General features: G+C 38.6%; 1 protein-coding gene across 4 annotated transcripts in view; it reads left to right on the top strand.

Moving 5' to 3' along the window:
• Nucleotides 1-417: 417 nt before the first annotated feature.
• The window catches only part of Osp (myosin phosphatase Rho interacting protein outspread), a 164,117-nt gene continuing 152,710 nt past the window's right edge, over nucleotides 418-11,824 (top strand). For all 4 annotated transcript variants that reach the window (XM_083041112.1, XM_083041111.1, XM_083041114.1 and 1 more), the window contains exon 1: nucleotides 418-1,907. In XM_083041112.1, the coding sequence (XP_082897238.1) occupies nucleotides 1,764-1,907 (144 nt within the window). In that variant the 5' untranslated portion in view covers nucleotides 418-1,763. The remainder of the gene's footprint in view (nucleotides 1,908-11,824) is intronic.

Genomic DNA, 11,824 nt, shown 5'->3' with positions numbered 1-11,824 from the left:
TACGCTTTTCGGATTTCGAATTAAAGAAATATTTGCATCAGAAAGAAAGAAAGAAACAAAGCGTAAAATGCGAGTGAAACGACTCGAGAAACGTATTCCGGTAATCGATCTACATTTGCATTTTTAGCTGCTTTCTGCACGCGAAATCGAAATAGAACGCGTATATCGTTGAAAAGTACAAAGAAACGAGATGTATAAACGAGATATATAAAAGGAGCATCGACAATAGGGCAATATATATTTATAGCGATTTGTTGTAAAATTTCAGGAACCTCGGCGGCGGAACAGAGTGAAGCACGCGCGGAACATGGTTAGTTCGCGCAGCGGCCGCGCGATGGCGCATGCGTTGCCTCGCGAGCGAGGGACTACCTTCTCGCGGCCGCGCGTAGTGACGCGGGCTCATAGTGCGTTGTGCGGTCGGCCGGGTGAGAGTAGGAGCGCGCGCGAGATCCTGCATCCTACTCCGGACTTCGGAGTCGAACGGGGCCAGCGGCCAGATCACAGATGGACGTTCGCGCGAACGTACTGTCACGGGCAGCGCGACGCGCCGTGCCGTCGTCATAAGTGCGCGTGTCGTGTCGTGTGTCGCGTAGTGTGTCATCGCGCGTCATTAACGCGCGAGATCCTACTCCGGGATTCAGGATCACGCGGATTTGGATTCTCTTCTCGCGGCGGTGACATTATTCGGCCGGGAGTGAACGAACGTGCGAAAGCCTACGAGTTTCTATTCCGTCTTATCGGTATATACATATATACGTGCTTGAACATCGAAGCGAATTGATATACGCGTGTGTTGGCGACGAGTCGCGGGCATCGGATATTTTCGTCAATTACGTGAAGTCGCGCACGTGCGTCATTTCTGCACGGTGTCGAGCGACGCAGTTCTCGAATTTCGGTGCATCTCTGTTGACACTCCCGTGACACTTGTCAACACGAGAGCGGGATTCTCGTAAGTCGTAAATCCACGTGCTTCCACCCGGGAGGGGCGAGGTCGTGGCTGTCGCGCCGCGTCGATCGAAGGGGGATATATGAAGGAAACGCGCCGAGGTGAAGTACGAAGTACGCGCCGAGTGGGGGCGAAGCGAGTGTCGGATCGCACTGACAGTCGATGAAGAGTGTGTTGCACGAACGGCTCTGTGTGCACGCGATTGTAAACACGACGCGACGCGATCTCGTCGTGTACGACGTGAATCACGACGAGCCGGGATTCCGCGTCAATTGAGATCGATGAACTGGAACTGGTTGTTTGCAGAATCGCTTCCGCGAGTGAAAAGGTGTGTTTCTTACGTACGGAGGAAGATTCAAAAACGAGAAATAACAGTGTTTTTCTAACCGTGGAATTCGCGTTTTTTCGAGAACGGCGGATCTCTCTCTCTCTCTCGAAAAACCTATCGAGAGTTGACATTACGGAGAAGCCGAACAGCTGGTGGTGAATCTCGCGGAAGATTACCGGCGCGATCGACGTCAACGACCTCCGGCGTTCGCGATCCCGTAAGGGGGCTTCCGTCTTCGAGAGCAGTGCGTGCGTTATCGCTAAACGAGATTCTCGCATCGACGAAAGAGAGGCTCGCGTTCGGAAGAAAGACTCGCGTGACGTGAAAGTGACATTTGTGTGAGTGTGGACATTTCGCGGAGGAGGCGATTCCGAGAGAAGCGGCGCACGGAAGCTGGAAGGACAGATCGGAGGACGACAGAGAGAGAAGACGAAAGAAGGCGATGCCGTGTCTCGGCTAAGGATCGCGGCTAATTCGCACGTGTCCGCGATGTCGGGTGGGTCGGCGGGCGGCGTCCGCGGCACCGGCGCCGAGTGCAGGAAGTTCGCGCCGAACATATTCAACAAGAGCAAGTGCAGCAGCTGCTTCAAGCAGAAGGAGGAGCACAGCGCGGAGGCTCTGGAATGCAACAGGGTGAGTTTTGCTTGATGGACTTCCACTATCTCCGTCTTCTCTCCGTAGCCCCTCTTTCTCGCTCTCTTTTCGGGCTCCTCCTCTTTCGCTACCGCGCGCTTCTGCTTTCTTTCCTTCTCTATCTTTCCCGTTTGCATAAATATATGCATATATGTATGTAGTTGTAGTTATTGAGCGTTTCAGATTGATACGAAAGATTTTCGATTTGTATTTGGCGCGAATTGCGCGGTTTCGCGCGAGAAGAAATTTTTTAATGAAACTTATTAATGAAAATATAGTCATATTATATATTTGATGCTATTGCATCGAGGAATTTTTTAAATCTTTTTTTTCTGAAAGGTAGTTCGTTTTTCTACCTATTTTAAATTAAATTTTATAGAAAAGCGACAAATTTAATAGCAAATTATTATAACGAATTATTATATTCGTTTATCTACATATTATATGACAATATCACAAAGCGTAAATTTCGACCCTCATCATATTTTTTGCCTGATTTATCTTGTGATGTTATACAGAATGTCCCAAAATTATCGGATGTATGTAATGATAAATTTTAGAATAGAATTCTCTTATGAACGACACAGAAGCGAGGCATTAATAATATTATAAATTAAAATTGATTGGAAAACAGGATTTTCCACAGACTAAACTTTTAGAAGAACATAACAAAATAACATTTTTTAATTTTTTAAATAGAGTTATTTTAACAGTAGTTATTTTAACAGAATTTGGCAGTATACTTGAAATTTAATCATGAAGACATGTGAAATGCGAAAAATTGCAGAATGATCTGCCTCGACATTTTTCTTACAGAAAAATCGACTTGATGAATAAAAAAAATCTGTTATTAGAAAGACAAATTCTATAGATCGTTTCTGGATCCTATATATATATATATTTCGTATTTTATTCATATATGTATTTATATATTTTTTTCGATTTTTAAACAGAGAGAAAGAAAGAAAAAGAGAGAGCTCTTTTTATTCTAGAATAGTAATAAATGGTTCATTTTTCTCCCTCCTTCATATCTCTCTTCTAGAGATGCGATCTCTTTTTATCTTCTTTCTCTCTTTCTCTCATACTCGAGAGTTTGATTCAACTCTGCTCCTTCTCGCTCATGCTCGAATTCCTTCCTGAGATCGAGAACGAGCGAAGAGAAGGAACGGAGGACCTGTTACTCACACACACATAGAGAACATTGATGTTATGTAAGTTCCGCCGTGGCCGTCGTTCGCAAACCCAACCCGGCGACCTACGTACGGGCATTTCGTTTATCCCTCGCGTTTTGTCCTTCAAGGTGACATCCGATCTTCCGGCTTGGTTACACCACGATAGTCGCGGTTCATTAACTTTACCCCAGCTATCGCTGCGTACCGTTCTAGATCGATGTAAGTAAGAATGAGAGTTTATTAGTACCCCGACCACAACGCGCGGGTCCCGTTTAAATTATTACGTAATCCAGACGAGAGTCGCGTATATGTGTATAAAGTGCGAAACGGGCAAAAACACAGTTCCGGCATACACAGAAAATAGGTAGAATGGTGCGATTTTTTTTTTTCAGACGAATAATAACGATTGCGAGGCGTTCGCGAGATCTCGCATAAGTTTGCATACAGGATGGATATTACCGCTTGACGCGATTATATTGAGAGTCATGCTGCTGCGCGGTCGCTTGCCACATGCTATGGTTCTTTTTTTTTTTTTTTTTTTACGGCAATTTGACGTTTAGGTTGCTTTCGATCTCGCGCTGCTTTGTACGCGCGCGTTTTTTTTCATATAATCACACGCGCATAACGAGCAACAATTACGCGGCAATTTAAGGGCACGTCTCAAGCGAGCGTATTATAAAATCTGGCGCGTTAAAAGAAATTGCTCGGTAGTAAAAGAATATTTTGGAACCGGCTTGCGCGCCTTAACATCGTACATATATTGCATACGCGATTTTAGTATACGTGTATATATATACATGAAAAATTAGAGATTTCCTTTTTTAACCGTGTTGTATAAACATAAATTGATGTTGATATAATATAAATTTAGAAGCGATAATCTTTGAAATTTAGGAGAGGGAGAGACTTGTACTATTTATCGCGCGCGTATTATTATTATTATATTTATTAAGCGTAAAATTGCTTGCTCCTATTATACCGATAAGAATAGAATAACGATGTTTAATAAGTTCTCCTATATTTCTTTGAACGTATGAGATATCGCCGCGTCACGATCGTAGATATAAATACAGCTTCTGGTGCGCGTATACATCAGAACGAGAAAGGAATCTTTATAGTTCTGCTTTTTTCGTCCCGTATATGATTTTTATTTACGGCGAAGTCTTTTCGCTGATGAGTGAATGGCCTCGTAAAAATCAAGGGGAGAGGAATAGAAATGTAATAAAAACCTTAAATTAATTCGTGCTATATGATACTGTGGACAGAAGGAGGAAAACATGCGACCGCGGAATCGTTGTCAAATGCGTAATTTTTCTGCACGCGAAACCCGTTTCTTTATATTTGATCACCATTTTACCGTTTCTTTTAATACTTTATTAATTGACGAAATTGATTATGCTATCTCTCAATTCCATCTTCATCTCACTTTACAATAATACAACGAATTGGCTCTTATACGAATTTATTCGATTTGTGCAATATATGCGTGAATAAGAGTTTACATCACATTTATCTTTTTTCGTAAGAATTAATTCTGCGTTTTAAATGTGCTAATCTAAAATATACATATATCAGAATATTTAATATAAATGCACAGAGAGAATTTTCTCTTAGAATTTACCCTGAAAATCATGTAATCGAGGTATACAATATGGTATGGAAAGAATTTTGTGAGAATTTCTCTGATTAATAATTATCACAATAAAAAATAATAATATCTATCATAATAATATATAAAATATGTTTGATTAATTTGACTAAAAGTAAAATTTACTAAAAGTATATGGTAAAATTAATCAAACATATTTTTTAAATTCTTGTCCACGATTACCATGATTTTCAGGGTAAATTTTAAGAGAAAATTCTCTCTGTGTGTTAGAATAAAATATATATGAATCGAGATATATAAATTGAAAAATTTAATAGAAATAATTATTACATTAATTCTAATTTTATAGACATCTCGATGGATTATTATTTCGCGTATTTCAAAGTAAGATTGACGGATTAAAACGAAATAATTGCGAAAGTTGGCTCGCGCGCGTTCAAAATGTTCGCCAATACGTATAGCTGTTTTTTCCCGGTCCTCACGCCGTTGCAAATTTCGGAATGTCGGCAGCCTTGCGACCTGTTCTCAGTGCATTCCAGCCAACTCTTCCTCCAGCACCCCTATACGAGAGAAGAGGCCCCCTCCGAGAGTTGTTGGCCTGTCGGCTTTCGCATGGTATCTCTGTATCGGTTTATTCTCCCCATCTCGCTTCTCCGCGCGGGATGTTCTCCGTCTCTCCCATATGACCGCGAATAACGTATGCATATGCGCGACGCAATGTTTCTTTACTCGTTGTATCGGTCTCTCCGTAACTTCACGTCGCGCGGTAAGATAGCAGATAACAGGAAAAAAATGACGCTAATTCGTCAATCGATATTATTGCCTTTCTGTGTATCGCGCGTTAGTTTCCAAGTAAAAGTATAGCATTATGTTATTTACTCAAACAAATGGAAAAGGAGTTGATTTTCATTTATCTTCCAAGGAGATATCTCCCATTCGTATATCACGAGATCTAATTTCAGCAGGCACACCGCGAGAATATACAATCGTACTCCGTATACGATAGAAAATACGATTAACAAAAGAAATCGGTCTTATTACGCGCATATGTACGTTCTTGTTCTTGACTAAAGAGACCCTTGGGCCATACTCGCTCGTGACCGGCCATTATCGGCGTGCAGCTTGGTATTTTCAGAGTCCGATTACTTCTTCGTGAGCGCCTTCGTAAGTGCCTTCGAGAAATAATTTCCTGGGGTGAGAGGGCTCAAGACGCGGTCGGGACGTACCTTAAATTTTGATCCGGTGAAATGATTCCGAGATATTTTACGGTACCTCGGGCTTCCTCCCGGCTTTCGCCAATATATATCTTTCTTTTCTATCAATTTTCAACGGGAATGTCCGTTTTTTATTTATATCCACCGTAATCCTTAATGAAACTTTATATTAATTATAATGAGAAAATTATTATCTGTTCAGAAGACTTTAATGATGTCAAGTCTGATGAATCTTTATTAATTTTTATAATATGTATTTGTGTATATGTCGCACAAAACACTGAGCATTTAGAATGGCTTAGAGATAATCAATTTAATAATATTATTATGAAAGTAATGCTAGATTAATATGGGTTAATCATCGTTATCTTACGCAATCTTATATACATACATATATACATACGCACACAGCAACCTTGTTTACCTATTTAGCGATACTAGTATTTGTGACTTAATTGACGCACACGTACGATACTTAATTAATAGCGAGAAATTACGAATTCTTTCCGATTCAAAGGATGCGGCAATTAACGCGCGCTATTACATAATTGATGTCGGTGGTGATTTTTTCGTCCTCGCCTTTATTTGCTTTGTCTCGTTGATGGGATCTCGTCGTGGCGATCGAACAACAATTTATTGCTCGATTGAGGAATCGATGTGAAATAGCTCAGAATGAAATTTCGTTTTCCAATAAAATCGGCGCGCCTGTTTGCTTTGCGATTAACGTGCGGAGATAATTCCTACATTAGAGACAATAATGAAATGGAGAAAAACCATTAATTAACGTCAATCGAGTCACGAACATTATTACGCGCACACATTGTCGCGTGCATTTTTTGCATTGCACCGGTATATCGTGAAAAAGCTTGTACCATAATTAAAAGTAAATGAGTAAATACTGTATTCATCAATTATGCGAAAGCAAAATTTGGTGTATCAAAAAGATGAGCATGGAACGTATTTTTAAAACGGTATATAAACGTATTCTGTACTGTCTTATATAGCAGAATGTTGTTTCATACAACATCCTTTTTATCTTTTATCGTGTTTATTGCGAAACTTTATTACAAAAACTTCTTCTCCGAGCGACTGAAACAAGGTAAAGAAGGTTACGCGAATTAACATTCCAGTAGCGGCCGAGCTAGTTCTCGGTTTATTGTTCATGTATTTTTACGATAACGCGCCCGATATGCAATCAGGTTTTCATTTCGGTCCGAGAGAGACCGTATTTTTTTCCTTTGCCGGGGAATAATTTTCGCCGTCAGGGTCATTTTTTTCGCGTGTTCGATAGGTAATTAGTAATTAAATGCGTATGAGAAAACTCTTTATGGCGTTTTAATTATTGTTAAGGGGATATATACACATTGGTGGTCTTAATTAAAATAATACCACACCGGCTACCACCGATCTTTACGGAAAATCGTAAGATCCCGATGACTGGCCAAAAAAGTATGGCAAAGCTATAAAATTGGAGGCTGCGTTTATTTCACTTTGCGCGAAATCTGCGTGATTGTAATAACGATTGCACAAAAACGACCGTCATTCGACAACAATTTATCCAATAAACGAAGATACATGCTATATTAATTGCATGCGCAGATACGTGATATAGCTTATTGTGATAGCAATCTGCAAATTGTTTACACGGTCCACGTTAGTTTCGCGTATTATTTTTTTTTATAAGCATTATTATTTTTCTTAATTTTTCTAATATTTAATTTTTATATGAATATTAGCTTTGTTGAATTTTTATCTGAAAAATAAACCTCGCATTTTTTTGTTTATGAATATTTTTAAAAGTAATGTTTGTAAAATTATTGCTCGTACAATGTACAGATACAAAACGATAACCATTGACAATAACTTTACAACATACGTGATTGTAAATTGAGTACGCGAGATGTTCAGTGATTCGACATGACTCGAAACATTCCCTGCGATATTTACGATTTCGTGATTATATCTACATATACGTACAATACGAGATATCCGCGTGCTCGCAGAATATAAATTTCTCTTCAAACGCGTGTCTGCTGCTTTTGTTACGGCCACCAGAAATTATTAATACAGACGATAAAGATCACTATGTCGTATTCCCCTCAAAAAAATATCGTTGGATAGTACAGAGAAAACATGTTGTTAAATAATATAAATACATCTAATTATTTTAAATAATTTCTTTAACATACATAATAACGCAAAGTCTTTTTTTAACTATATAATATTAAAATTTTTTGGAATATAGGCATCTAAGATAAACCGTCGAATATTTAAGAGAAACCTTTGAGCTCGCGACGGTCTTCATTTATCTGACACGTAGATCGAAACCTGCGGCGAAGAATTCCTACGGGGGATAGCCGTTGAAATTTGTAAGCGCGATGACTTGAATATCATACGCACACATGTCTCGAAAAATGTGCGTTATCGTAATCAAAATGCATAGCATTGGATTGCCTACGCGCGGTAATAGACGTCGTCGCGCATTTATATACGGTGTTAAAATCACACTTTGAAGCGCGCATCAGTATGCAGAAAGGCCGTCGTCGGTAAGAATTTTGGGCTTGTCGTCGACGCGCGGAGAACTTTTGGCAGCGTCGAAAATGGCACATTTCAATGCCCCGAGATTAAAATAGACTTGATTAAATAATGACTTTGCGAACGCGAGATACGAATTATCTCGTCCTATTTGTTCGTAGAATTTTTTTTCCTTTAAAGAAACTTTCATCTTGTCCGAACAGTTTTAATTGTATCGTTTAACGAGCAATTTTTATATATTTTTTTACACGACATACTTATAGGATAACGATTTTACATGTTTCTTCGAGTAATAAAAAATCTTACAGACAAAATATTAAGAACGTTATAGAAGATATTGATAATATCGTATAATTAAAATATAAGAGAAAAAATATAATACGCACAAATCTCTCTTTGTTTGCAGTCCATTTAAAAAATAATTGCACAAAGAATTGTTCATATATTTTATTATAATTCTAGAGAGACGATATTGTTCCATTCATTTTACGGTTAGTACGGTATTTGCAATCTATGGAGCCCCGACTAGTTTGTAATTTATTCCGGTCTTGCGTGCCGGTCGGTCGAAACTTCATCCGTTCCACATGCATAACCTGCCCATTGTTAGCCGCATATTTAGTTAGAATACGACGATGTCAGCCATAAGCCAAAGTACTGTTATGTCCGATGATGATATATGTATATAAATATGATGTACCGCTCGTTCGATTTCGATTCGTATTTGTTTCACGCCATCGGAAACGCGGATTTTCAAGACAGTCGTTTTCAATCACAAGTTGAAACACCGACGATAAAGCGAATATCTTTATATACATAGTTCATTTTACATTAGGATAAAAGGACGCGCGATAAGTCATTATTTAGACGCTAGAGCTGCTCCATCACTCTCTTCTTTCTTCCAAACTGCGTGATAGCACATTTTTTCAGCGTTAGCAAAATAATAAATTAAATAGCGGAATAATAACAATTTTTAAAAATTCATTTTGTCGCTGATATAATTACCCTGATTTTTAATTTGACACACATTCTTCATATTGACTACACAGTTGAAAAATTTGTGTTAAATTTAACAAATATCACATGTCCTAAACGGTCCACAGAAATTTTTGTGTTAATTTAACATAATACGGATATGTTAAATGATGACACGAATATTGTGTTAATATTTTAACATAAAATAAATGCAAACTTCAAGTAAACTTAAAATAAATTTTGTGTTAAATTAACATAGTTTTAATGTAAAAATTAACTAAAAAAATTGTTAATTTTACATTTTATCATCCGCACTTATATTATAAAGTAAAATTAACATTTTTTTCTGTAAATTTTAACAGATAAATCTTGTCACTAATAATATCGAACATATTTATTGTGTAAAATTAAAAGTAAATACACATTGTGTTATTTTTATACTTTTTTTCACTTATTTTAATAATTTAACATTTGAGTTCAATTAACACAACAGCAATATGTTAATTTAACACAAAAATTTTAACGGGGACCGTTTCTAACAAGAAAACACAAATTTTCCAACTGTGTAGAAAATATTAGATCGAAAATTGACAACGCGTAAATGCATAAATAAAAAGAGATTGCGACGAAGAAAATCAATTAAATAGTCCATTATGATTCGTGGCACGAAAGGAACATCTCGCGATCCGTAATCACGACGAACCGAGAGTGACCATTCTCATCCCTAACGCGTTAGAAAAAGTTGTTACAAAAAGACAGAAAGTTACTGAAAGGCGGGCAGCCAGTCGTAACGGTATACGATACGTATAGCAGAAAGAAAAAGAGAAAGAGAGAGGAGAAAAGCCGGGTTGACGACGACGCTAAATGAAACCGCCTGTAGATTGTTCCTAGTGAATGAAGGTAGCGACGATGAGGTGGGCCGCTGCCTTACGGTGCATTCATCCTCGATCGAATAGCCCCCGGCCGATTAATCGAGCCCGGTAAAGAGCAAGAGCGAGAGAGAAAGAGAAAATACGTGTATATATACCTTTCCATCGAATCGGAGCTTTTTCCTCGCGTAACCTTCGTCCATATAGAAGCCGTTGTACGCGCGGCTCTCTACCTTTATAAGGGCTTCATTGAAAACTTGGTCGATTTGTGCGGGATCGACGCGATCTCAGATCTTTCTTTAGGCCCCAAAGACTTATTGTTAATGTCTTGTCGGTAATTTTTTTTTCTTTGATACTTGGAACGTAGAATCGTTTCTTTCCGGAAGTTAAAAGGCCTGTAAAATTTCGCTCGACTTTTATCTAAAGTTCAATGAATCAAGGAGTGATGAATGAAAGATAGTAATCGAAAGTGCTTGGAGCAATCGTCGTTCTCTTATTTATTTTTATTTGCAATTCTTTATAATCTGTAATGAATCTACATTACAGATCGATTGAGTGTTTTTGAGACACCGTATATATTTAATAAGCGTGCTGTAAACAATTACTTTGAGATCTCACCGGCATAATCACCTGTCAGGACGTAAGAAAAAAAATGCGCCACTATCGTCGACGTGACCACGTCGAGTATCATTAATTTCAATGAGCGATAAAGCCTTCGCCGCTCTTATTGAGCTCCGTTCGAGCGTTATCGCGCTTCAAAGCCACCCATATTCGCTCGTAGACCATTTAACCAGGAGTTGATGAATTGAATCCAATTTCATCGGCCGCTTGCGAACTAAATGTGCCTACAAGAGATATAAGAGATACAATTATAAAAACTTTGTGCGCGAGAAAATATTTTTAGCGTTTGATAAAAATTAGTAAACTAGATTTTTTTTATCTGTCATTTTTACGCTATAATTTTTAATTTCTTATAAAATTTTCCAATTATTTGCTTATGTCAAAAAATTGTCAATTGTCAATCACTATGGTTAAAAACGTTCGTTGATGATTTAGCATATATTCTATTGCTATTATCTTTCTTCTCGGAAAGACAATCTTTTGGGTTCGAAGAGCGCAATGAGGAAAAAAAAGCCGTTTCTCTCTACGGATTCTCGAGAGTTCCGGGAAAATTCGTGTATCTACTTGAATGAGCGATCTCCGATGCGCCGGTCGGACTTTACATTTACGGAGTTTCTCTTAACGAGAAATTCTCGTTCTCGGTAGTGCGCGATGTTCCGTGTATTTACGTCTTCGGAGAGCATCGGCGGGGTATAACGGGGGGATATTCACCTGAGTGAGTATATCCACCGGTCTCTCCCGTGCTGGAGATGGGTTTCTTCTCGCTCCACCCGAGAAATCCCCTCTCTCTATGACTTCCGGCCGACCCGGGGTATCCTCCTCTCAAATTACAGACTTCTATACGCGGATGATACTCGATCGTTTTTCCGCAACGGATCCGCCGCCGTTCAAACATTATAGAAAATATATATATATATATATATAT

The sequence above is a fragment of the Prenolepis imparis genome, unplaced genomic scaffold (genome assembly GCF_030444845.1).
Source record: "Prenolepis imparis isolate NDT839.2.m4 unplaced genomic scaffold, iyPreImpa1.0 SCAF_6, whole genome shotgun sequence".
Taxonomy (NCBI): Eukaryota; Metazoa; Arthropoda; class Insecta; order Hymenoptera; family Formicidae; genus Prenolepis; species Prenolepis imparis.
Note: the sequence above shows the minus strand (reverse complement) of the source record. Positions and strands in the feature narration are given on the sequence as shown.